Source organism: Capronia coronata (genome assembly GCF_000585585.1).
Source record: "Capronia coronata CBS 617.96 chromosome Unknown acBCG-supercont1.6, whole genome shotgun sequence".
Lineage (NCBI taxonomy): Eukaryota > Fungi > Ascomycota > Eurotiomycetes > Chaetothyriales > Herpotrichiellaceae > Capronia > Capronia coronata.
In genome coordinates, this window is record NW_006912898.1 from 2,409,804 (window position 1) to 2,435,723 (window position 25,920).

Here is a 25,920-nt window from a genome sequence, read left to right on the forward strand (position 1 = left end):
TCCGTAGTACTAGTAATTCTACTAAGTAAGTACTTCCTAGACTTAGCTACTTAGTAAATATTAGTACTAAGTAAGTACTTACTAGTAGTATACTAAAGTAAGTAGTATACTAAAGTAAGTAGTATACTAAAGTAAGTAGTATACTAAGTAAGTACTTACTAGTAGTATACTAAGTACCTAGTAGCCTTCTATAAATACTAGTAGAAAGTTGAATTAGGTTTAAACCTAAATTAAAACTATAAGTATCTAAACTAAGTACTAGTACCTGTTCTGAACTATATTAAGCTTGTATACTTATACTAAGTACTAAGTAGTACTAGGTACTACCTAGTAAGAAAAAGACTCGAATTTTTTCAATTTTTTATAGAGCCTTAAGAGCTAATTAGAGAGTACTGCTAGCCACGAGTACCTAGTTCTAATCTAGTTCTAATCTAGTTCTAATCTAGTTCTAATCTAGTTCTAATCTAGTTCTAATCTAGTTCTAATCTAGTTCTAATCAAGTTTTAATCTAATATCTATCTATTTACTAAGAAGTATTTACTTAATAACTATCTAGTACTTAATTAATACTAAGTAACTTAATACTAACCTAATACTAACTCGATACTAACTCGATACTGACTCGATACTTAAGTCTATATATATACCACTATTCAGCTATGCTCTTATGCTCCCTTACACCGGGGCGCCGATACGGTCATTCCCGACTCTGACTGTCTATCCACCACCTAGGCTTTCCTAGACTCGGTATCTATTTCCAGTGGGACATCAGATGAGGTGTTGACCTCAGGTGGAAGGCTAAAAACACCGCTCGATGCTCGGCGCTCTTGATCCTGCTCTTGCTCCGGGGTGCCGACTTTGCTAATCACCAACCAGGCCGGAGCCAGCGCAATAGCCCAGAGTGCAAAGTTCAAGTACACGCCGCCTATCTCGGCGAAGAGGTTGGTTGCATTGAGACCGTAACTGAGAGCCTGCCAGCCCGATTCGGTGCCCCTGAGCAAAGCGGCGAGCCGAACGGTCTCAGCGGGGGATGTGGAGAGCTGGCCGATGACAAAGTACAAGTACAAGTAATTGAGCTGGAACCCGAGCACGAGGAAGAGGAACAGAGTGAATCCAGCCGCGAAGCCGTCGGTGCCGTCCGCCCAGTCGTAGTTGGGATGAGTGCGACGGTAGCGTGTGACCAGGATCGTGGCCCAGATCCAGAGTCCGAGTTGCAGACCGTTGATGGCAAGATATGACGTGCGGGCTCGCAAGCGGAGCGAGACGCGCGCGCGGTCGAGCCAGAGACCGAGGATGTTGCCTGCAGTGATGGCCACGATGCCGGAGAGAAACGATCCCAATGCTCGTGCCCGAACCGAGAACCACAGGGAGGAGAACGTGAACATGACCGCTTCGGTATACACGGCCTGGCCGATGAATGGGACAATGAGCAAGAAGTGTTTGCTGAAGAAGAGCTTCGTTGTCGCCTTGATTTCGAACCATGGGTGCTCGACAATGGAGAGGTCGACTTTACGTCCATCACTCCGTTGGACTTGCGATGGGTTGTTCAACAGCAGGGCGATGAAAGGTCCACAGGCTTGCAGTGCAATGAAGACAAGGTACACCGAGTATGATACTGCACCCGCACTGGCTTTGTTGGCATTGATACCGATGTTGATTGCACCTCCAAGGATCTGGCCCGCGAGACGGAAGCTCAACCAGAACCCAAGGAATTTACCTTGGTTGTATGGTTCGGGATATGTGAGCGCTATGGCAGCCTCCGCCATCCAGAAGATGCCTGCTGAGAGCCCACAGAGTGCAGCGCCGACAAGGACGAACCATTCCGTGCCGAATCGGTTGTTTGTATACATGCCAGCTGCGTAGGGTGCATAACCCAAGGTGCCGATGACCAGCGCCCATTTGATGCCGACAAATCGAACCAGGGCGCTGGAAAAGTAACAGGAGAGGACCATGAGGCAGAATGTCAAGGCATTGGCAGCGTTGACGAGGTATGGCTCTGCCTGTCCAGCAGCGCCCAGGGAGTTCATGGCGCCCCAAAGCCCAGGGGCCGCGAAGTTCGCAAGGCCCAGGATGAGAGCGTTGTAAAATGTTGACCGGTACCATTTGATGTCTTGGTTGAGCGCATCCAATGTTAGCATTTCAAACGGTTGAAGGCTTGGGGCGATGTTGGAAAGCACAGATTGAGGTATACTCACGTCGCCGCCCATCTCCCTGTCCACCTGACGCCTCATTGAGGACATAGGTCTCTTTCCCGGACATGTTGGCTGGGTTATTTAGAAGCTTGTCTCTTTTTGTTCAGCTTGCGACAACGCCTCGCCTTTGGAAGTTGGGGTGGGTGCAAGACTGCCGAAAAGCTCATACTCTTTATACGGCCTGAGGTGGCACCGAACTTCTGCACGATTGCCCTTTCGAGAGATGGCCGAGAAAACTTTGGATCGGGACCCTCCATGGCAATGTCGGCCAAGAAGACTGCTACTGCAAGATATTGGCTGACATTAATTGTTGATGATGTGATCTAGTTCGCTGGCGACGCTGCGACGTTGTCAACTTCGTCAACTCCACATTTTCCACATCAGCTTCCACAATAGATCTGTGGCGGGGTCCTTCCAAGGCTTGGAAACACATGAAAACAACGGGCCGCGAGATGCCTCGAGATGCCTCGCTATCGTCAAGGGCTTCGAAGGGAGGTAAGGCGATGGATGCATGAGTCTCCCGTGTATGGAAGTACCCGTGAAGGCCCTATGCCCCTGCGCCATCTGCGCCTGGACCAGACCCGAGCAGGACACCAGGCTTGGTTATGAATCGAACAGGGTGAAAACGTCCATAAAATGGACCATTGCGGTGGGCGGAAGGTGTGCACAGGTTCGAATGTCTCCCAAGGTTGTCTGGCGGATTGCGTGCTCGCACGACATTTTGACGGAGTTGCAGGAGCGTTCGACCATCAAAGTAACGCGGCTTAAATGACGAGAAGAGTATAGCGCCAGCTCAGCAGTTGCCAACGGTTGTGCTTCGCCTACCACCGCTAATTGCTTGGGATGGTATGTAAGTACTTAGCTGCACGGACTTGCGGTAGAACGATATCTTCACTCGGTCAATGTGTTCTCAAAAAGGCTCAAGATAGAGCTGTAGGTAGCGATGACCAGCCTGATCAGTATGGCACTTGGCCAGCGTCTAAAGCACCACCCACCTTTTTCCGTGATCCAGTTAGTCAGGCTGCCGGTATCGACCTTGATACCGTCCGAGGACCAGCAGCGAGGTGAAAGATGGTTGCAGGATGTCATTCGTACTATACTAGTACTTTAGTATGCAACTGCATTGGTAGAGGTCATCGATGCAGTGGCGGTTGTCGATCTTGAAGGTGTTGGAGGCTGCCAAGTCTTGTAATGACATAGCAAGACTTCAAAATCTCAACTTCCGCATACTAGTATGGCAGGTATAGGATCCTACCTAGTACCTGGTACCTCCAGTACATGGTGACAGCGTGAAGGTGAGGACTGGATTACCTTCTGGCAACATATTCAAGGACAGCGTACTCTGTGTGGTTGCTGGGATATCTATGACCTCTGATCATCCTTCAGGCCCTATGAGAAGAGCAATGCGTCTTCTACCTTGGTCACAATGCCCCTGTACGCATGTCCACAGCCTTATACACATCATTAGAGCAGCTAGTGATCGGATCCGACGGAACCGATGGTTAGTCTGCCAATGATAACAGAGAGTTGGTGACCTAACACACACTAAAAACGGATCCGATCCGATAACGCGGAGCCCTCCAGCGTAGTCAGCGCTGCTCTCTGCTCTCTCCAGCGTGGATTCCATCTTCGACATCCACCATGCTGCAAAGTGAACTGGTTTGGCCTGCTTTCGCTTCAACTCCCGACCTGAGATGCTCGTGCTCTGACTGATTCACGAGCGTCGATGATAATCTCCTCGATCATTGTGGAGACGTGAAGGCCGATGCGATCGCGCCCCCCGATGATCGATCTCTGATCGTTTATAAAGCAGCATGGATTCCCAGACTCGGTGTGACAGCCCCCATCCCCCCATCGTCTCCTTCTGCCTTCGGTCTCTGAGTGTTTTCCATCGACTTCACAATGTCCTCAATCAAAGTAGCACTTGCAGGTGCCACGGGCAACCTCGGTGTCCCTGTGCTCGAAGCTCTCCTGAACGCAGATGTTTCTGTGACCGTTCTCTCACGTCGAGGGGGAAACTCGTCCAAGTTGTCGCCGCATCCAAACCTCACAATACGGGAAGTCGACTTCGACTCCACCGAGTCCCTGACGGCAGCACTGCATGGAGCTGGAGTTGAAGTTGTCATTTCCTGCCTCGCCACCCTAGCCATAGGCAGTCAAAATCCTTTGATCGATGCCTGTGTCAAGGCGGGCGTCAAGCGCTTCATTCCCGCGGAATTCGGCATGGACTCAATGAACACACTCTGCACACAATTGCCTGTCTGCACACCCAAAGTGGCAACACAGAAGTATCTTCGCGAGAAGACGGAGGCAAACCCAGGTTTCTCTTGGACAGGCATCGCGAACGGACTGTTCCTCGACTGGGGCCTGCAGGTGGGCTTCATCGTTAACCCGGCCAAACACACTGCAACGCTGTATAATGGTGGCGATGTCCCTTTCAGTACCACAAATCTGGCTGATGTGGCCAAGGCAATATTGGGCGTCATACACAACCAAGAGGAAACCGCAAATCGTCTGGTTTATGTTCATTCGACGACGACCACACAAAACAAGTTAATCCAGTACGCCAAGGATAAAGATGGCGCGGAGTGGGATACCCGGGTCAAAGATACCGAGGAGATCAGGCAGGAAAGTATGGCGGCATTGGACAAAGGGGAGATCATGACCGCCATGGATGGGTTTTGTGTAACCGCTTCTTTCAACCCCGAATACGGCTGTGATTTTTCGAGTCACCTAGACAACGAGCTGTTGGGCGTGCAGATGTTGGATGAGGCTGGTGTGAGGTCGGTGCTGGAAAGCTGTTTGCAATGAGCACTGGATAGAAGACAGGAGTTGGGTGGCCATGAGGCACAAACCTGGCGCGGCCTTCAGAAATATCTTCTCGTTCTTGACAGGAACCGCCAGTAGTACTGCATCATGAAGTATGACAATGATGGAGAAATGTATGGATTCAGTACATGATTGTACAAGCAAGTAGCTGTTAGTATGATGATTTGCTATGATTTTTTTCGTCGGCCTGGTGCTGTTCTTCCGCCAGCACCACGCTCAAACCCCGATTGATGCAAAGCCGGGATAGTCCGCTCTGTTCTTAGACAAAGGAATATTTGTGATCAGGAAAGGATAAAGACCATATATGCCATTAGAGCATATTGTCCTCCGCTAATCCGAAAGCGACATATCGGCGACAAAATCCGCCTCGGCTTTGTCGAGTGATGCTTGTAGGCTGTCTTTGGCTACTCCCACAGTCTTGCAACATTGAGGGAGATGTTGCAAAGCTCTCAGCAAGGTAGAAGTCAGATAGGTGTAGGTCTCGTCCTTGATATCGTCTCGTCGATATTTACGAATGATAGCCTTGTTCATCAGCCGGACGGCGGCGATGAGATGGTGTAGATACGGGTCAATGGCGACGAATGAGATGCTGATGGACTGCGTGGAACGGCGACCGGTGGCAAGTAAGCTGCCCGAAGCTTTATTCAAGCCTGCTGAAGGTTCATCAACGGTGTAAATGCTCTCGAGCCCAAACTTGAGGACGTTGAAGCATTCATGTTCGGCTTCTAGCCGGGTGTTGGTGATTTGTGAAAGGAAGTCGGGGCGGCGGGCGGTCTCCAGGGCTTCCACCAGGATCAAGATGCCCAGATAGTAGTGTAACATGGTTTCATACCAGTATAGCCGGGCGGCTTGGCCTAGGAAGTGGAGTTGCCTTTCGCAGTGATTGAGCAGAGGGTATATTGTCGTCTTGAAGATTTCAAGTGCATCCAGCAGCGCATCCCACGCGAAATCAACAGCCTCGTCCTCGACACATTCCCTGAGTGCTTCTTTTAGGCTTGTAATGGTCCTCCAGGTGTAGATCCGACAGATGGCCGCAGCGGAAATGATCTCGCAGGCTATCTCATCGGTGAACTCAAAGCTCTCCTTCCGCCACTCTTCTGTTTGAGGAGGAATTGAGCCGACAAGGAAGGCCCGGGTCACGCGCCATGATGGCTCCATGCATGCCCCTTTCAGCCCGGAAGTCAGAGACGACCTGATATTCAATGTCATGGCACTTGATGTGTCCCACATGACAGCCGCCCAGTGAGCTCTACTCTCCAGCTTTAGATACGTCTCGGAGAGATTCACCCGTAGACCAAAGCCGAGCCCTGGGTCGGGCCAGACGATTTCCTCCGATACATCGGCCTGGCAACTTCGTAACTGCTGCCGGAGCTGCTGGATCTGCAATAGAGCAGTCTGAATGCATATCAATCCGCTGATGCCATCTTCTTCCTCTTCCTCGGATATACCTCTCGGGACGGGAGTCAGGCCGAAGAGATATAGTGTCAAGACAGATCGGTAGGAAATGCGGTTGACGACTTTGAGTATGTCTCTTCTCATGGCGCGCCAGCACTCTCTGCTTACGTGTTCGTACTGACTCGTGGACACACCTTCTTGTTGCCCAAATATGGGAAGCCATCGTGCTGCATAGCAATGCATCGCTCGTTGCAAGGATTGGTCAATGAGGTCGTCCCTTTCTTGTCTCCGTGCTATTGTGTCAGAAGTATCGTTGGTTTCCGTGTCTTGTTGCTTGTTCATAAGAGCGTCAAGCACATCAAATAGCTTTGTTGGAGGATAACAAACATCGCTAGTCGGCTCATCTCTGTGATTGTCAGGTATTCATGCCTCGAGGATATCACAATTCCCACGTACACAAAAGGACATCCATTTCTGCCAATCGAATGACCGAAGATAAGACCAAAGCCATGCTTGAAAACCAAACCAGCGCACTGTGTGAGCAGGGCTTCCACAGATTCGGTGCCTGAGCCAGATACATCGGTTGATCTGGGTGCGAAGTCGAGGTTGAAGGAGTCGGATGATACCCGACTAACTGCATGGTTAGGATTGTCGACGGAGGTTGACGTGGGTCTAACACTCACCGAAGAGTCTGAGCATCCGATGAGCTGTACACTCGTGCTCTTTTGGAAGAAGTGTCTGGTCGGATCGTGAGGGCAGCCTGGTCTGGAGATGAGCGGATGCCGACACTTTCCCCGATATTGGAGGCCGGAACATCACTTGAGTCCTCCCGTGGTCTCGCCGATGTCCTCTTGATCCACTGCTCGGTGCTCTCCGTATCAGAAAGGGCAATTCAGGTGAAAGGCGCTGTGCAGGGGAATTCCAAGAGCCTGTCGACGGGCCTACCTCAAATGTACACCTTTTATTTTTCAGAGAACATCTTGAACAGGAGCCTTTCCATCCGGTCTCTCCAGGCTGATGGCCAAGCTTTGAGGCGTCGCAGGCAACACGCGACCGGCGACAATCATCACAGCTGGAGAATTGCATCCGGCGAGGTGCCAGGCTGCGAGTACACTGCATCCCGGTGCTTTGCTTCCCGACTTGGGATATTGAGTCGTTGAGATTCCCCGAGGTGGGATGGGATGTACGACTGTGGCTGCTGCCCTGATTCAACTTCGGAAGCTTCGCGTCAATCGGCGGGAGATGGTCTGCTGTTCACGGGGCCCATCTCCGTCTTGTTCCCATCGGACTGTGAGGCCGGGTGGCTGCGAGACTGAGGTGAGGGAAGGCACTTTTGTGAGATTGTATAGTTCGTAAGGTAGTAGAAGCGGGCTTTATAGGCGCCAAGGGGTACTTGGCGCTCCTTCTAGGGTAGGCGCTACTAAGCAGAACACTGCAGGTAGGTACAGGTACTTGACTCCATCCTAAAAGGTAAGATATACTTGTAGCACCTTCCCTTATTACTACTCCCCTTAAACAAAGTCATACTCCGATCAATTGACTGCGGTGCGACGATGCGGAGAACTTGTTGAGCCGGCGTGTGGGCTGTGTGATGCTCTTCCCAGCCAAGGAAGGTACCGCTGAGTGGTATCTTTGATATACGGTAGCAGCACGCGAAGAGACCGATTCTGGCTCCAGGTGTTCGATGTGCTGCTACCTCGCTAGACGGCCGAGGTTACATCTCATACACTGGCACATCACAAGAGCCTAAGTTCCTCCCAATGGCCTTCCTTGACCTCTTTCATCATAAGTGAAACCTAGCCTAGACAGCCCTGGCGGTTGATCATCATGTCCTCGACGCCTTATCTCGATGCCCTCCGCAAGGACGGGTTCGTGAAGATTCCCAATCTCGTTCCACCACACCTTCTACTGGCCTTGAAAGCGAGTTGTAAATACACCACCGACAGAGCACGACAGGGGAAATGGCCCTACGTGAGGACAGTGCCCAAGCAGTATCCGCCATGGCAAGAGTGGAAGCCGGGAGACAACATCTGGGGCGTGCAGCATCTTCTACATCCGGACATGGGGGTCAAGGACATCTTTGCCGAGATCTACTTCTCCGACGAGATCTTGTCAGTTGTGAAAGAGCTGGTGGGTCTGAAGGATGATCCTCATGGCGATGAGAAGCTGGTGATGGAGCTGTTCAATCTGCTGGTTAGTCCGGCCCAGCAGCAGGGCTTTGAACTGTGCTGGCATCGAGACGATATCCGCCCAGAGGTAACGCCAGAAGAAGAAGAGAAACTGCTCCAAGAGAAAAGTCCTGCCGGTCAACAGCTACATGCGCAATATAACATCGCCCTCTTCGACGATGCTTCCCTGATCGTGGTGCCTGGTAGTCATCGCCGCATCAGGACGGAGACAGAACGAGCTGCGGCTCCCCATGAGCCAGACTTGCCGGGACAGCTCGTCGTCGAGCTCCAGCCCGGTGATGCTGTGTTTTACGATAGCAATATCCTCCATCGCGGCATTTACACGGGCATTGACGCGACGAGCGAGCTTGGCCGTATGACTTTGCACGGCTCGGTCGGGCTGGCTGGGCATGGCAATGAACGGGCGCGACAGGTGTTGCAACATGCGGTCGGTGAATGGGTTGGAAGAGCGCAATTCTCGATGGAAGGCAGAAAGGGCGAGCGAGCTGAGGGCATGCGAAGAAGACTGGTCGACATGGGCAGTGGAAAGGATCTGGGATATTCGCTGGTAGGCTAGAGCGAGCAGAGGATATCGCGTGTAGACAGAGCCTGAGTGAGGCAAATACTGTTCTCATCACACATCTTGTGGATTACCAGTAGGTGATATGTGATATGTGATATCCTGGATGTTGTGCCACCACCGGATGCGCTGGACGCCATACTACTAGTAGTACCACGTACTATGTATTTCCCCCCACAAAGATACTGCGGACCCACGGCCTCGCCTCCCACGCATCATCTGCCCACTTCTTATTCCAACATCCTCTCCTCGACCACCCCAGACGACTCCTAGGCTTACTGACGCTCGCCATTCCAACTCTCCTAGTAACATCGACTCGAGAGGTAACCTAAGAGGCCATCTCTGAGAGCTGAATCCCTCAAATCCGTCCATCCAGCGTCGCTATGGCCGTCGACTTCTCAAGCATCAAACTGAACCCAGACAGCCATGTTCTGCTGGTACCTACCACTCTGCATCCACACTCACCACAGAGTCCAGACTAACATAACTACTACAGGACCAACCTCTGCTCCGACTACCTCATGAGCTCGTCAAGAGAAACTTCCGCAACACACAACGCTACGTGGAGCGAGAACGAGACCACATCCTACCGGCCCTGAAAGACACGGCGAACGCGGCCCTCAGTTCCTCCCAGACGCCCGAGCAGACACTGGCGTCTCTGGATGCCATGATCCTACGAATGCAGACCTTCAAACGTAAGATAGAAAGACTACACGCGGAGGAAGAGACCTTGCACGACCACTCGGCCAAACGAATCAAACACCTCCAAGAACTCTACGAGATCCCTTCGCTCGCGGACGTCAAATACGACCAATGGGCGCGGACGCGGCTTGACCGGCTGATGGTCGACTACCTCCTTCGATCGGGCTATTCGAAAACGGCCGGCTCGCTGGCCGAGACAAAGCAGATCTCGCACCTCATTGACCTCGACACCTTCGTGACATGCCACAAGATTGCCTCGTCTCTGAACCGAGGCGAGACGAAAGAAGCCCTGGCCTGGATCACCGAGAACAAGAACTCGCTCAAGAAGCTGATCACGGCCCCCTATAAATCGACGAACCTTGAATTCGAACTCCGTCTGCAACAATACATCGAGCTCATCCGGGCAGGAACGATAGCCAAGAAGCTGGAGGCGAGGATGTACGCTCAACAGTATCTGATTCCACACGCCTCATCTCGTCCAGAGGCCATCATGCAAGCTGCAGGTCTGCTCGCCCAGGAGCCAGACACCCAAGCCGAGCCGTATCGGGCGCTATTCGCCCCATCCCGGTGGCACCATCTATCGAATCTGTTCGTCGAGACTCACCATAGCTTGTTATCTCTCCCTGTGCAGCCACTCCTCCACGCAGCCTTATCTGCCGGTCTCTCCGCGCTGAAGACGCCAGCATGCCACAGCGCCTATAACCCCGCGAGCTCTTCGACGCCGGGCCACGCGCGAATCGCCACAAACACCTCGCTCTGTCCGATCTGCAGTATGGAATTGAACGAGCTGGCCCGGAACGTCCCCTACGCCCACCACACCACCAGCTTTGTCGAATCAGACCCTGTCGTCCTGCCCAACGGACGCATCTATGGCCGTGAGCGTCTCGAAGAGTTGCAGCGCAAGTTCGCCATGGCCGGTCTGGCTGGCGGCGGCGACGGAGGCTCGCATGATGTGCAGATTGGGAAGGAAGGCGAGGTTCGAGATCCCACCACCGGCGAGAGCTTTCCCTGGGAACAGGTCAAGAAGGTGTATATTATGTGATGAGTCAAGTAAAGTACTCGTAAAATGTTGCCATGAGGTACAATTAACCCTGCACGTCAGCACAGAGGGAAGGCGAGAGCAGCGTAGCTGAACCGGATCAAATGAACGAGTCAAATGTACCTGTGTATGAATGAACGATTGAACGAACCCATCACAATTCTTGAACCTGCAGACCTTGACCAGATGATGACATCTCCTTGACGACAGAATAACATATATGCGCATGATGCATTCATACATTTGCTTCATTCTCTAGGGCACCCGTACGAGACAACCGGTTTCAGGCGAGGTAGTATCAAACATCCACATCCACAGCATCATAACTCAATGGCACAACCACGGCCGTAAACACGACCACTGATCCGCCCAGTTTCACAGCACGTTCAACCTGCTAAGCAATCGATTCAACTGACCAGCCAATTGCAAACACCGGAATCCTCGGCGAAAGCAATGTATGGGACAAGGCGAGTCTCCTTCATCGCATGCAGTAAGACGTATAGAGCGGTGTAGTGGTGCGTTTGTGCGGGCCATTCCATTGTTTTCTTCTGTCCATCGTACTGTCGCAACCCAAGCACTCTCACAATGTCATGGAAATTCTTCTTCTTACGTCGCTGCGGCGGTCATCCCGGATCTGGTAGGTGTGGCAGTTGCGCCATATTCTGTTGCGGCCGGTGCTTCAGGCTTTCCAGGCGTCGATCCGGGCCCGCCTCGTCTAGCAGTCCCGCGCAAACTCATACTCATACTCATACTCAGTGCTCGATGGTGAGGTCCGTGTCCCGTGGCATGTCGGTGACTGTGACTGAGTGTCGAGACGTCGTGTTTGCCTATTGCAAAGAAATACAGATCATCAGTAACCCGCACGTGGAACTAACATGGACAAGGCAATAAACTGCTCTCGGAAAGGGGTTAATCGATAAAACTCACCATCACAACAAGCCCTGACATTCTCAAGACCGCCGAATCCGATCTCTTCTTGCCTCAACATCTCCCTTCTAAGTTCTTCTGCCGAGTCAATGCGTCCGTCGCTGACGACGCTGGCATCGTAAATGCTGCCGCCTTCGCTGCGAGCACCTCCAGCAGGGTTGACATTGGCTGTCTCGCTCATCCTGCGGCTTCGTCCGGTGACAGACCCAATCATGCGAGAGAATCGGCTTACACTACTCGCCCTGACAGTACGCTCCCGATCCACATCTTGAGATTGCTCGGCCCGGCTCCTTCGCACAGTCGAGTTGGGCGCGGTGCGAGATGCAACCGACTCCTGGGGAGCACGCGGCGCGCTCGTGTTGGCAACCCCAGTCACAGCCGCTGGTTGCCGTTGTGCAGCCGAGGCTCGATTGGAACTGGTCCCACGAGTCGTCCGGGAATTGTAGCTTGAGAGACTCATCCGACTGCCAGTGGGGGCAAGGGTTGCCCCGTAACCCCCAGCATTGACGTTGAATTCGTTCAAGTCGTCCCCAGTGATGTGGTCTCCATCAGTCGCATATGCACCCGAATGTATATCATCGCCCCGAAGCAGCAAGTAGTTGAGCGCATTGAACCATGTTTCATGTCTTTGGCCAGTTGTTGCAGTGAATCTCACGCGTCGGCCAGGAGTAATGACTTCAAGACTCTTTCTATGAAGACCTGGCGGCATCGGATTGTCATCTGGTACGACTCGGACACTCTGTATAAGGACGCTCTTCGCCTTTAACTCGTTCCTTCCGGCAGCCTGCGGATCTTTATCCGACCAGTATAGAGTTTTGGTATAAGGGTGCACCCAGAAATATCGGAGATGTCGTGTCTCAGACATCTCTGACCGACCTGCCTTTCGTGTGTACTTCCAGAGGAACTCACCAATCATGGTTTGGGTGATGGCTTGAATGATTCTGGGGTCTGTGCCGAAGCTCTGAGGTCCAGTCTGTGGGTGTATATTAAAACGCTCGTCAATCTCCGAGGCAAAAGAGGACACAGATGAACGATGAGACAACTGAGACGTGACAGTTCCACGGTGGCCCCGGCCAACATTGGAAGTCCGGGGTGCATTGCTCTCACGAGTCGGAGAACGGATGGATTCCCCAGGAGTTTTTGGACGCCGCATTGCCGATGCAGGGAAGGCAGGTGGTCCCATGACCACCGGTACATTGCTGGAGAGGCTTGGTTCTCGGCTAGGCGAGGCAACCCGGCCACCAGCTTTAGCGATTGCTGCCTTATGGTCAGGTGGCAGAGGCGGATGTGATGCCATGCTGCTTGAGGGTCGTTGGTTGGACACACTTAACGGTCGCTTGGAAGGGGATACATTTGAGACGGTGGGAGCAACGCCTTGTTCCGTTTGAGATGCAGTCATCCCTCCCGCAGGAGTCAATGGACTGAGGGGATGTGCAGTGACCTCCGAAGCGTCACCACCACTAGGCAACAAGACAGGAATACTGCTTCTGCGACGAAGCACCTCCTCGATCTGTTCGGCGGTCAGAAGCGTTTGTGAGCCTTGGTCGTTGCTGGAAATCAGGGACAGGGTGTCCTTCTGTTCATGCTGCTTGGACTTGGGTAGCGAGACAGTCCTGGCAGGAGTCCTGTTTCCAGTTATGTCCTTCAGCGGCTGGAACTCTTCGGTTCGCAAGTCGCCCGCGCGTCTTTCAGGTTCACTTGTCTCGTCCTCAGCGATGTTAGGAGCAGCGGAAACGGCGGATTTGGCAAAACCCAAAGCAGCTGCAGCAGATGCAAGAAGGCCAGTGGCGCCCAGTGCTTCTGCTGCGGTTGGACGAGCCAAGACCTCAGATGAATCTTTCTCCGGCGAGCTTCCAATGTCGACAGACTTTCGTGATGGCACCGCTTGGATTGGTTCTGTCGCTTGCGATTGAATGCCGGAGAAACCAAAAACCTCCAGCGCTTGCGGCGGCAAGGTAATATTGTCAGGTGACTTCGGGGTGGTGCCATGCATAAGAAGACCCGAATAGCCTAGCTGGCGAGGTGTTTCAGGATGAGGAGTAGAGGCAATGTTAGCGTGCAAATTCTCGGGACTTTGAGCTTCATCCCATACGGTCTTGGGAGGCGTAATGAAGGCCGTATTTCTCATTGGGCTGTCTTGTAACGTCCTCTGAGGCGTGTATTGAGTTCCATTATCCATGTTCTTGACAGGGGAGGCTGGGACCGTGGGGGGCAAAGGAAAGTCGGACGGCAGCAATGTTCGCATATCCTCATGGGCCGGAGAGGGCGGCTCCATGACTGTGCCTGCATCGACCAGGGCACGAGCGGGATGTTCCTCATCTGCTTGCCACGGCTCAGTCATCGTGCTAGAGTCCACCATGGAGGTTTTTGCTGTGTCCAGCGGTGCTCTCTGCAACACAGTCTCGCTCCCAGGAGTGTAGGTTGAGAAGCCGGGAGTGGATGCTACAGAAGCAATGCTAGTTCTCCCTGGAGTGCCGAAACTAGAGGCGTCGTCCAAGCCACCAAGCTCCGCAAAGAGGCTCTGTTCAGCAGTTGGCGGGCTGCGGTCGCTGGTGATAGTCGCGGGCGACTCCTGGGATAAAGCATCTGAAATGAGGTTTGCGGGTGTGCTGTCGGTAGGCACTCTTGATTGCCGTGCAAAGGATTGTCTTCCATTCTTCAGGCGGAATTTGTGTGACTGAGCGAGAACTGGAGTCTTCACCTCGTCCTCATCCTCTCCAGCAGAAGTGGAGGCCGTGCTAATATAAGACTGCCTGTCACTAGGTGGTTTGAATGTGAGACTCGATCTGAGAACTCGGCCAGGGGCCATTCGCCGGATATGAGAAGCTGTGTCTTCCGTCTCGGTCAAGTCATCGGTGCTCTCTCCTGCCAGACTCTCTGCTCCAGTCTGGAAATCCTCACTTTCCGTGGCATGGCGCTCGTCTGCTGTCTCGAAAGCGCCTTCTGTCTCGTTGGCGGTTTGATAGGCATCACTCACATCCGTTGTAGGTCCTTGGGCCGTGACTGGCACAGTCAAAAGTCTGTGGTGAGTTGGGGTGTCCACGAGATGATCTTCCCAGTCATCATCCTCGAGTTCGACATCAGTGCGGGCACGCCTACTACCTCCAAGCATATCAAGCCTGGCTGGTTTCTTGAACGCGTCCGATTTGGTCTTCTGTCGCTTGTTTCCGCTACCCAACGAACCATCTCCACGTCGTTGCTCGAGCTCATCTCTAGCATCCTGGAGCATACGCTTCAGCTCAATCTTTTCCGTCTTTTCGCGGTGGATATTGTTTTTCAGATTTTGGATCATCCGATGAGCGTGATGCAATGAGCTCCTCAGAGTCTCGGATTCCAGGCCACCATGCCGGGGGGTCGCTTTCGTGGGCGACGCAGGCGGCGAGTTGTCTAGCTCCTCGTAGTCTCTGAAGTCCTCGTCATGTTCCTGGTCCGCGGAGAACTCGGTGTCAGTATGTCCGCTGCGTAGTCGTGCAGCTACTGCCCGTGCCAGCTCGTGATTCTGGGCGGTTAGTTCCTCGATCTTGCTTTGCAGCAAAGCTCTCTCGCCGTCGCCCATCTCTATGGTCCGCTTGAGAGTGTGTAGTTCGGAATCATGGGCCTTTTTCGCTGTGGCATGTTCATCGGTCAATTGTTCGTGAGCCAGTCTAATCTCATCCATCTCGCTTTGCAGCCGGTTCTTTTCAGCCACTGCAGCCGCGAGAGCAGCAGACAGCCTTTTCTCGCGGTCAGCAGCCTCGCGAGCCGCGGACAAAAGCTCATGCGTTTGCGTCTCGAGGTTCCAGTTTTCATCCTTATATTTCTGTTCACTTTCATCGAGAGCCCGCAAACGCTGGATAAACACAAGCCTGTCCTGTTCCAACTGGTCCCGTTCGGCATTGGCGTGTTTGAGGAGTTCATCCCGTTCGGCTACGGCGCCCTGCAGTTGTCTCACTTGTGCCAGAAGCGATGTGCTGATGTCGGCTGCGAATTGCAAGTCCCCAGCACGATTGCTGGGTTGGTTCCGTTGACGCCGGCTAGGAGCCGTCACCTTGGTTGGAGACGCAGTAGCCTGGCTCGAGAAGGTGGATTGTTCGGGCCCTGGCTTTTCTTCGCCACTGACTGCCCTTGACTTGGGACCCAGCAGTGCTCTTGCTATTTCTTTGCCAACATCATCATGTTCTCTTTCTAGATCGGCCAGTCTCTGCCGCAACTCTGGCGAGATTTCGGCATCTCCCTGCTGTTCTTCCACCTCCCGCAACTTTTCCGTGAGCTGCGACTGCTGCAGCAGGAGAGACTCTCCGAGCTTCTGAGCATCGTGAAGACGCCGCTCCGTCTCCGCGAGATGCGCAATTATACTCCGTTTGGCCTGAGACGGCGATGTGCTTGCGCCCAGCGTAATGGAGTCAGGATCCACCAAGCTGGAATAGCGGTGGGCGTGTGACGAATGTCGTGGCTGGAAGTCATCCACGAATGGATCGGATAAGTCGTTCATGGACGCGTGCAAGCTGTTATTCAAGGTGCCTTCAGTTCCTGCGATTGCGGCAGTAGTCATGGCTGCGAAGGTGCAGGGCGGTTTGAACCCGAAACCGGTCGAACAACACTGGTTAGGACGATGAACGGGCCAATGCAGCGGCGATAGTCATTTCGCGGCGGCTGGAGCGGCAGACGGGCGAATTAAGGAGACCTTCGAACGGTCAAGATGAAGAATGAATTGGATAACAAGACAAATGCTCACGACGAGCATGAGATGGGGTTGTCAACACAGGAATTGGGAACTTGGTGGAAGGGGGAATGATTGGTCGATGGATTGTTGTTGACGCGTCGGGGCAAAAGTGGGAGCTGAATGATTGAATTGCACCAGTTGCAGTGGCAGATACAGGCGCAGGCGCAGGCACAGGCGCAGGGGCCAGTGGGGTGGTGAACAAGAAACCTGTTCTCGACCGCAGTCACCGCACACTGCACCTCGAGGGCTAGAGGCCACTCAACCTACACATTGTATGCGTTGTCGTTGACCGAGGGAATTTGATAACGATGGTCAATTGCATTGGCAGTAGTAGCGGTAATGATGAGCAAAATACGTACTGCGAGAATGGCGATGTTCCCTCAATCGAGGGTGTACTAACACCGTGCAGAAGGTACATCCCCAACTTGAATGAGTAAGGCTGGGGAGGCACGCCCACCACTATTACCTAAGGTACGTACTACCTGGGATGAACCTAGAAGGTAGCACGGCCGTACAACTACTTCATTGGTATGTAGAGGATCCAAGACGGTTCGGCTTCTACTCCTGGTGAATGAACTTCACTTTTTCTATCGTCCCCACGATAGCATGGTGGACTGCTGTGGTTATGATGATCGTCGAGATATTCTCACCAATCTTATCTCCAAGCACCATTGCGGTCTAATCGCAGAAGTGATTAAAAACTAATACTATATATACAATGTCCGTTTTGGGCTCCACGAATAATGTTCCCAATCGGCAGTAGTCGCCTTCGCCAACATCGTAGCAGTGTTGAGGCCTGCATGGGTAGCGCGGGGCTACCCCTGGTCATGGGCATATCCAGTCAAAAGGCTGGCCGTTCAACAGCCGCGTCGTGTGGTGTAGGCATGATATCAAAGGCCCGTTCCGAAACCAAGTGAACAGCAGGCACGGTTCAATGGCATAACCAATCCTCGAAGACCATTGTCTATGTCCATCGTTCGCTCGAGGCCCCCCTTTCCTTGAGCCCACCTATCCTCTCGAGATCCAGCGATTGAAACCGTTCGGCGTCCTCTTTCTGGTAGGGAGGAAGCGGTTCACGGTGGAGAGGTTCCATTCCAACGCTTCCAGACTCTGTGATGTGCACCACAACCACACGACCTTGTTGGTTACCACCGGTGTTGCTCTCTTCGTCAGGGAAGGTAATATGGATCTCAGGAACAACGCTCGACGGTGGACTCGATGAATTGTGGATGAGATTCATCTTCTCGTCGTAGACAAAGATCGATTCGTTCTTGCCGTGAGTGGTGAAGCTGCTTATTGATGGAGAGCGATGATGCGAATGTCCAGGCTGATGGTACGCTGGTAATAAGGCTTGCTCTCTTGCTATCCGCTTGCGGCGTAGGTATAGCAGAGTCAAAGAAAGAAGTGAGCCGAGCAGAAGCAGACCGAGTAAGGCGAAGAGCAGGTGACCCATGGCAAAGGAGCTCGACGTTTGGCCGTCTGGTGAGTCGGAAGAATCACGAATGTGAAGGTGAGAATGTTTTAACGAGACCATGACGGGATCGGGGTCTCGTAGGCAGCTGCGAAACGTCCTTCAAGGACGTGGACGCGGACTGATATAGATGTCGAGATCTGAGGCCGATGCCAAGTTGGTCGGTGATCGGAGCGTGCGAATGCGATGGAAGGGGCAGTTGGACCTGGGGCCGTAGACTCGACTCGGTTCTCGTCTGAGTTTCGTAGAAATCGCGTCCTATCGTGATGGTAGAAGGCTGGCAAGATACTACGGTACGCGTGGGCATATGATGCACAATGGATCCAATATGCACAAGCAGAATCTGTCCAATGTCCGAGCAGCGGTTGCGCGTGCGTGAGGTTTCTGCACCAGGCGGATCGAGTTTGTTGGTGGCTGGAGGGAGAGAACGAACGGACGGCACGGGCTCAGCAAAAGAGTGAAGCTGAACTCTGCCTGAGAGACAACGACCAGATGGCCAGTGAAGAAGTGCTATACTCACTTCCAGAAAATGGATGGATGAATGAGAGTAGCAAGAGCAAGGTGAGTAAAGAGAATCCAGGCCGACGAGGACAAGATGATGGGAGTTGGAGCATTCTTGTCCCAATGTGCCCGGGGGGAGCAACCGCCTTGTCGCCTACTACGTAGTACACTACTAGCGGTGGTAGTGGTGGCAGCCACGGTGGTGGTGGTGCTTGGAGAAAAGCTCTCTCCCTTTCGACCTTCCCTGCCCCCTTCAACATGTGGTGGGCACTGAACAGTGGGCAATGGGCGGCAACCCAGGTCTTCTTGGGCCTAAAGTGAGACTGGCGGTGTTGGCCTCCTAAGCCATCTCTCCCGCGTGCGGGTGTTGACAGGCAGACGAGGCTTTTGGGCCAGTGACAATTCTTCGTTTGCTCTGAGCTGCCAGCTCCACCGCAGCCACCAGGCTTGAGGACCCTCTTCCCATCTCGCTGCTTGTTTGTCTGCGGTGGACTCTTTTGTCAGTCCCACCAATGACTGCTTCCACTCAGTACAAGCCGTTTAAGTCTACCAATCAACAGCCTCTACAGCTCAAAGTCCGCCAGCCTTTGAACTCCTCCCACTGTGAGGCGCAGCTTTTCAGGGTCGGCATGTCGGCGCTGAGCAATCTGCTTTCTACCGCCTGTAATTTCTTTAAGCAAAGAAGACCTGGTCTAGTGGGCGAAAGCAATTCGACAACAAACAAACACATCAAGTCCAGATACTACCTCTCTGTCTGGTACCTCTACGCTTGACTTGGCCGGATTATTGTGAGGTGTGTGACTGCCTGCACGTAGTTACCTACAGGGAGTAGTCTAGGTAGTGAGTCGCGAGCATGGGCATCTGATACGGATTTGAAGTCCTCCATGCAGAATTGACGATCCTTTGCCTTCCTCCAAGTACGAGTGATCGATGATCAAGGAAAGGCGAGGGAGGATCCGTAATTCAATCTTCCGATGCCACGCATATCACTGCATGGAGATCTTGAACCTCACTAGCAATGAACAGAGCTAGATTCATTAGTACTTCGCATAACAATTACCTAAGGTACCTGAGGTACTAGGTACTCGGTTGTGCGTTGCATGCAACTGATGGGCGATTACTGCTTATTAGCAACGACAACTTGAATGTCTGTCCCAGCATGTGTCTCTCAAGGCTCTTACGACATGTATAAAGTGTTGTTCTTCTTCTATAATGGGACGATGAAAGTTTCCATGTCAATCCCTCTGAAATCGTGGGGTGGCATGTCGATGACTTGTGTCACTCCTATGACTACTAGTAGTAGTACGTAGTACCTTACATGTAGGTGGTACCTTACTGAAGTCGCAGCCAGAATTTTGCGACCAGCGACTCGGACTACTAACTAACGCATGACCATCCTCCTCCTCCTCGGAATGCCACAGAAAGGTTTCTCACAGTCTGTCTCGTTCAGCCACGTCACTGTCAGCTGGGGCGCAGATTTCCACCCATAGATTGCTGGATGTAAAAATGGGCTCGTTAGGCACAAGTAGGTTAGCAAATATCCTTTCTTGTTAAAGATCGGAGACAAAGGACCAACGGCCGAGCCTGACAGGCAGCAGCGGCCACAGTTCATTCACATGCTTGCTGGCTTCACAGTCAAACTCCGAGTCAGCCCAAGTAAGGACAAATGCCACTACTAGGTTAGGTAGAGAGAGCTATGAGCTGGGATTTCGTGTCTGGCTAGTGCTAACCTTCGTCAAGAATGGAACATTTACAGCTTTTCAAGATCTTGCCACATGCAAGCAGTTTCCGCGGCCCATCTGGTCATCGTGATGTTCCCAGCTGCTAAGTGCCGCTATACCACCTTCAACTCAGTCACGAGAGATCTATTGAACCCTGCAGTGCGGAAGCATCATGACCAGAATCTGAATAGCGCCAAAGTCTGATGCGCAGATGCAAGCCACAGCCGTCGTCAAAGAAAGCCATCCGAAGTCACAAATCATTAGCCTCAGGGCCTAAGGGCCCCCTTGCGGCCTGGAATTATTACCTAGAGGCTAGGGTACCGGTCGAGGGCAGTTCAAGTTGCTTGTAGCCTAACCAAAAGCCATTCCCTTCTGGAGCATTATTATGACAGCACCTGAGGAGCTTTAGCCCTAGTACTGGCCCACAGCTTACGGTGCCCGATAAGGCCTAAAACTTGAAAGCCTTCCACGCTGGAACTCAGCACCGCATCTCAAACCCGCCCAAGCCTCTCTAGCCCGCACTTTTAGCACCATCAGCAGCCTGATGAGCCAGATGCACGCTCCACTAAGCCCACTTGGAGAACATATCGCCCGTCGATCTGGGGTCTCGACGCTGGGTCTCTGGGCTGCCTGCGCATCATAATCTCAGCCGAACGAACACTTTTTTTCTGATATACTACGGTATCGTCCTTTTCAGGCATCCTCACGCAGTTCTCTCTCTGCAAACTTGAACCGTCTCCTCCTCATCCGTTGTGTAACCGATGTTCCTTCGATTCATCCTGTGTTTGTCTGGCTCCCCCGCTGGCCCCCCTGCTGGTCCAAGGAATTCTCTCCACCGCCCGTTCCTCACGCCCTCGCCCTCGCCCTCGCTCTCGCCCTCACCGCAGACCCTACTCGACTAACCCACCATCACCCGCCAGAATTGCGCCTCGCCTTGCACGAAACTGGCAACCCAGCATTCCACAACTTCCAACTTCCATCCCATCCCATCCCTTGCTCCATGCGCAAATCGCGGTCGAGCCGCTTCTCTGCTGGCAGATGCTCCTCCTCCTTCCTTGCGTCCCCTCTGCGTCCTCCTGTCGCTTCCCGTCCGTTGCGGATTCAGGCTTAGTCGGCCATGATTTTCATTTGCCCTGCGGCTGCCTGCTGAGATTGTACCATCTCTTTCCTGGCGAACGAAGGGGTACATGACTCTGCCAAACCTTGCTTCCTCGATTTCACCTTTATCTTTTAATTTCTCGTCCCTCCCTCGACCTTCCTCCTTGTATTTGTGACGGGACATCTTATAATTCGGGTTTGGTGTACATCTTACCCTACATATCTTCAAAAAAAAAAAGTAGGTGCCTTCACCATATTGACTGCTCAGAGGTGCCCAGTCTGACAAAGTGGCTGACACTATCGGCTTGCAGTTGATATTTTGTATTCATCTGGTCTTGGTCTCTGGTCATCGCTACAAGTGGCGAGCCTGCGGTTGATCACGGGCATCGTCCCGGCACTTTCGTCGTTGGTGTTGGAACCCTCCTCTCCCACTCGACCAACGCTCACCAGGCCTCATAATGAAGGGCGGCGCTCCCTTGGATAACGTGGGTGCGGCCAAAACATACCATGGAGACTGATGCACTGACAAGTCGAACAGCAGGCAGCAAACGGGCGTGCTTCAGCCTTCGACCGGACTCCCTCTTCCTCACAGCCCCGGATGGGCAACGACTTCGAAATGGGAAAAAGTGCTTGGAGTACAACCAGTCGTATATGGGGAACCAATAAATCGTTCTTGGAGACAGATGCTGACAATGAGCCGACGAGACGTATGTACGATACATCAGCAACACCGGAGGCATGCTAACTATATCCATCAGCCTCCCCTGTTCGTCAAATGTCGGCTTCGAATTATAGCCAGGGTATGCTAGACAAAGGTTCTTTTCTGGCAGGCAATGATTCCAGCAATGAGAATGCCCTGACATCGAAATTGCCTTGGAACTCCGTGTCAAAAAGCATGGGCCTATCTTCCAGGTCACGAGGCCAACCACTCTCGCCGACACAACAGAGACAGAACCAGGGCCTGGCCTTTCTAGGCAGAACTACACATGCTGAGACGGAGGATTCAAATCTGTTTGCTGGCAGTTCCCCGGATATCGAGGATGAGCCTTTCCCCGGACAGCAGTCGTATCAGCCTTCTGGAGCTGGTAGTGTCGCCACTCGCTTTCGAGGATCTCCGCCGCATGGTGCAGACTACAATCGAAGTCAAGTGGAAACTCATATTCAGACGACCAATACGGGCAAATTCAAGGCAAATGGGATCCTCACATCTGCCTCTGGGTACATCAACGAGCGGGAATACTCGTCCAGCGGACTTCTGTCGCCCAAGGGAAGTGCTCCTGCTTACTCGCAGCACAATGGATATGGTGCAACCAGGGGGCCAACACTCAGAGAACGAGTCGAGGGTTCTTCGAAGTTCCCATCCACCACGCCATCGTACGCAAATGGCCTTGATCGCGCGGTGAACGCTGAACGGTTCGAGTATAATCCGACCCAGCAGGTCGATGAGGCCATGCGGTCCTTGCGGACGCTAAGCTTTGAACGGACCCCAGGACATGAAGCTGGCGTCCAGACCATCCCCACACGGAGGACTTCGGTTCCCCAGCCACAGCATCCACGCGACATCCTAGTCCACCCGGTCGCGACACACGCCTCGACGCCACCCAGCATTTTCAATCCTGTGGAAAGTAGAATCCATTCATCGGTAGGTGACGTACAGAGTTCCGGGAATCGGTTGGAGCATCAGGTCGTTCCTCACTACGGCGGTCTTTCCTACGGCGGACGTGCTGCTCTCTCCCCGTTGACGAATGAATTCAGGAGCAACCTGCATAGTCCAATGTATTCAGCGGCCGGCACGCCCCCGACCGGACCGCAGTCTGTTCGGAGCACTCCTGCAAGCGGTATATCGAGCCGTGCATTTCACAACGATCCATCAACTGGGGACCGCAAATATGTCAATCCGGAATTTTACGGATTCGACCACTTCTCGTTTGTGCCGAATCCAGTTCACCAAATGGGCAACAATGGAGTTAATTATGACTTCCACAAGTCAGCCCAACCATTACGGATGAACCCTCTTGCTCACCCCTACATTGCATCGGCCCATCCCGGTCTAAACGGTTATCCTGCGGCATCTCGGATCTCGACCCGCGAGCCTGACCAAAGTCAAATTGTCAGAAGTCCGCTGCTTGAGGAGTTTCGGGCGAGTAGCAAGACCAACCGACGGTTCGAACTTAAGGACATTTACAATCATGTGGTCGAATTCAGCGGCGACCAGCATGCCTCCCGTTTCATTCAACAGAAACTGGAGACGGCCAACAGCGACGAGAAAGAACAGGTGTTCAGAGAGATCCAACCTAATGTCCTCCAACTCATGACGGACGTGTTCGGCAACTATGTTATCCAGAAGATGTTTGAACACGGTAACCAGTCGCAGAAGAAGGTTCTGGCCAACCAGATGAAGGGCCACGTTCTCGTTTTGTCTACGCAGATGTACGGTTGCCGTGTGGTACAGAAGGCATTCGAACACGTCTTGACCGATCAGCAAGCCAGTTTGGTCAGAGAGCTGGATGGCCCGGGTCTGCAGATACTCAAAGTCGTCAGAGACCAGAATGGCAATCATGTTGTGCAGAAGGCCATTGAACGGATTCCCGGCGAACACATTCAATTCATAGTGGACGCCCACCGAGGACAGGTGGCAAAAATGTCGACGCATCAGTATGGCTGTCGTGTGGTACAACGCATGCTCGAATACTGTCGACCAGACGCCAAGCGACTCATCTTGGATGAACTCCTGGACCACATTCTGCCTCTCATCAGTGACTCCTATGGCAATTATGTTGTGCAGCACATCATTCAGAATGGAGAACCACGAGATCGGCGCCATGTCGTTGACATTGTCCTTCAGCAGCTTCTCACTTTTTCGAAGCACAAATTTGCCAGCAACATTGTGGAAAAGAGCATTGATTACGCGGATGAAGACCAACGTGCAGCAATTCTTCGTGGTTTGACGGTGGCCGACGACCAGGGTGCCACCCCAGTTCTTGGACTCATGCGGGACCAATATGGCAACTACGTCCTGCGTAAGTGTCAATTCTTCCAATCCTTATGTCGATGCCACTAACAAAGAGCAGAAAAAGTGCACGCTCAGCTCCACGATGCAGAGCTCCTCGCGCTGGAAGTCGAGATGAAGCGAAACTACCCGATCTTGAGACGAACCAGTTATGGGAAACAGGTCATGGCAATGGAAAAGCTTCTGTTCAATGGAAACGGTCCGTCCAGCGTAACCACAAGCAATCGCAGTTCCGAACTGCCGAGCACAAGTGCGAGCAGCAGTGCCGATGGCGAAGGTAGTCCGGCCGCTCAACGCGAGTCGAAATAGCGGTGCACTGGTCTCTGTACAACACAATCTGGGTTAACATCTCGGCCCCGGACGCTGAGCTCAACCTCTTCGCCATATGGGTCCATTGATGCTGTTGTCGCTACTCAGTGGGCCCCAACGCCCAGGAATCCGGTTGGGTTTCGTGCCTCTCTGTGCGTTCGATGAGTCCGGCGCGATATCCTATCTTGATTTGGTCGATTTCTCGTCACGATTACTGGAGTTCTGTTGTTTGATCTGGGCTGCACGGAGTTTGGAGAGATGAAAATTTGGGCGTGAAGATCACAGGGAGCAACATTTGGGATGCATGGTCGGCGTAAGGGTGGGAACACTGCTTAACCACAGACACAAATGCTTATGACGAGGACGACGACAACGACAACACTCGATACCCTTCTGGCTTTGGATGCTCTCTTCTTTCGAACGGACTAGCATGGCACATACACATTACGGAATGCTCTCAGGCGAAAAATGTTTCACTGGCGTGTCAACATCCTTTGTGGGACGGATATAGATCGGTCGAGACTGCGTTGTATTCTTGCAAAGTCGAGTTATGGGTAGATGGGTAGATTGTTCATCAGCATCCAGGCTAGCTTATCAGTGATCATTCTTTTCGCCATGACGGAGTACAGTCAAGGTTATCTTATATCAAGGTTCTTTTCAGCGAAGATGGGTCCTTGAGCAATCAGGCCAACAACATAATTTATGGAGCGCGTGCCTCTTGTCTTCTTTTCCTTTTGGCGCAAATTGCGGATGGATTCGCCGATAGAACAAAGAAATTGGATGTTCGGTGGTCGGTGGTTTCGAAAGAGCCTAAGGCGTCTCCGGGTTCGGACTAAGGCTGGGGCTCGACGTTAGCCTTGAAGCCGTTGAGACGTCTGTCTTCTTTGAGGTTCGGAGACAGGGATGGGAGGCGGGTATATTGGTGCCACAGTGATTTGTTGTGTTCTGTTCTATGTCATGTTATAAGTTAGCCGTGGCAGTGTAAGCAAGAGCAGTCGTAAGAGATGAAGACGGCGGATTTGACGGCTGTCACAGTCCTAGCACTCAATGAGGGTGGTCGAAGCAGACCTTGGCTGACACCGCCAGCGACGCATTTCATAGGCTACGAGTGCCGACGGAGGCCAGATCTGGAGAACAAGTGATCAACGGCCAGGTCCATATCAGTGTACACTGCAGGTGTACTGACGTAGGTAGGTATCTCTTACGGGGTAGATGACCTTGAAACGGCACTCATCTTTAATCAAGAAGGTGGGTTGTTGTGAGTGAATTTGCCTGC

General features: G+C 52.6%; 8 protein-coding genes across 8 annotated transcripts; 4 read left to right on the plus strand and 4 right to left on the minus strand.

The window, feature by feature from the left end:
* Nucleotides 1-728: 728 nt before the first annotated feature.
* A1O1_07523 (uncharacterized protein) lies at nt 729-2,231 on the minus strand (the record flags this gene model as incomplete). Its single annotated transcript, XM_007728390.1, has 1 exon — nt 729-2,231. One exon carries the CDS (start codon nt 2,229-2,231, stop codon nt 729-731), a length of 1,503 nt encoding a protein of 500 aa, XP_007726580.1.
* A 1,863-nt stretch (nt 2,232-4,094) lies between these two features.
* On the plus strand, nt 4,095-5,003 carry A1O1_07524 (uncharacterized protein; the record flags this gene model as incomplete). Its single annotated transcript, XM_007728391.1, has 1 exon — nt 4,095-5,003. The coding sequence occupies one exon, from the start codon at nt 4,095-4,097 to the stop codon at nt 5,001-5,003; it is 909 nt and encodes a 302-aa protein (XP_007726581.1).
* A 348-nt stretch (nt 5,004-5,351) lies between these two features.
* Nucleotides 5,352-6,758, minus strand: A1O1_07525 (uncharacterized protein; the record flags this gene model as incomplete). The annotated part of the gene is made up of 1 exon (XM_007728392.1): nt 5,352-6,758. One exon carries the CDS (start codon nt 6,756-6,758, stop codon nt 5,352-5,354), a length of 1,407 nt encoding a protein of 468 aa, XP_007726582.1.
* A 1,485-nt stretch (nt 6,759-8,243) lies between these two features.
* A1O1_07526 (uncharacterized protein) lies at nt 8,244-9,161 on the plus strand (the record flags this gene model as incomplete). Its single annotated transcript, XM_007728393.1, has 1 exon — nt 8,244-9,161. One exon carries the CDS (start codon nt 8,244-8,246, stop codon nt 9,159-9,161), a length of 918 nt encoding a protein of 305 aa, XP_007726583.1.
* Nucleotides 9,162-9,547: 386 nt separating this feature from the next.
* On the plus strand, nt 9,548-10,908 carry A1O1_07527 (uncharacterized protein; the record flags this gene model as incomplete). The annotated part of the gene is made up of 2 exons (XM_007728394.1): nt 9,548-9,601; nt 9,661-10,908. The coding sequence occupies 2 exons, from the start codon at nt 9,548-9,550 to the stop codon at nt 10,906-10,908; spliced, it is 1,302 nt and encodes a 433-aa protein (XP_007726584.1).
* Nucleotides 10,909-11,511: 603 nt separating this feature from the next.
* On the minus strand, nt 11,512-16,363 carry A1O1_07528 (uncharacterized protein; the record flags this gene model as incomplete). The annotated part of the gene is made up of 2 exons (XM_007728395.1): nt 11,512-11,732; nt 11,833-16,363. The coding sequence occupies 2 exons, from the start codon at nt 16,361-16,363 to the stop codon at nt 11,512-11,514; spliced, it is 4,752 nt and encodes a 1,583-aa protein (XP_007726585.1).
* Nucleotides 16,364-17,498: 1,135 nt separating this feature from the next.
* Nucleotides 17,499-17,987, minus strand: A1O1_07529 (uncharacterized protein; the record flags this gene model as incomplete). Its single annotated transcript, XM_007728396.1, has 1 exon — nt 17,499-17,987. One exon carries the CDS (start codon nt 17,985-17,987, stop codon nt 17,499-17,501), a length of 489 nt encoding a protein of 162 aa, XP_007726586.1.
* A 4,113-nt stretch (nt 17,988-22,100) lies between these two features.
* On the plus strand, nt 22,101-24,644 carry A1O1_07530 (uncharacterized protein; the record flags this gene model as incomplete). Its single annotated transcript, XM_007728397.1, has 2 exons — nt 22,101-24,345; nt 24,397-24,644. 2 exons carry the CDS (start codon nt 22,101-22,103, stop codon nt 24,642-24,644), a joined length of 2,493 nt encoding a protein of 830 aa, XP_007726587.1.
* Nucleotides 24,645-25,920: the final 1,276 nt, after the last annotated feature.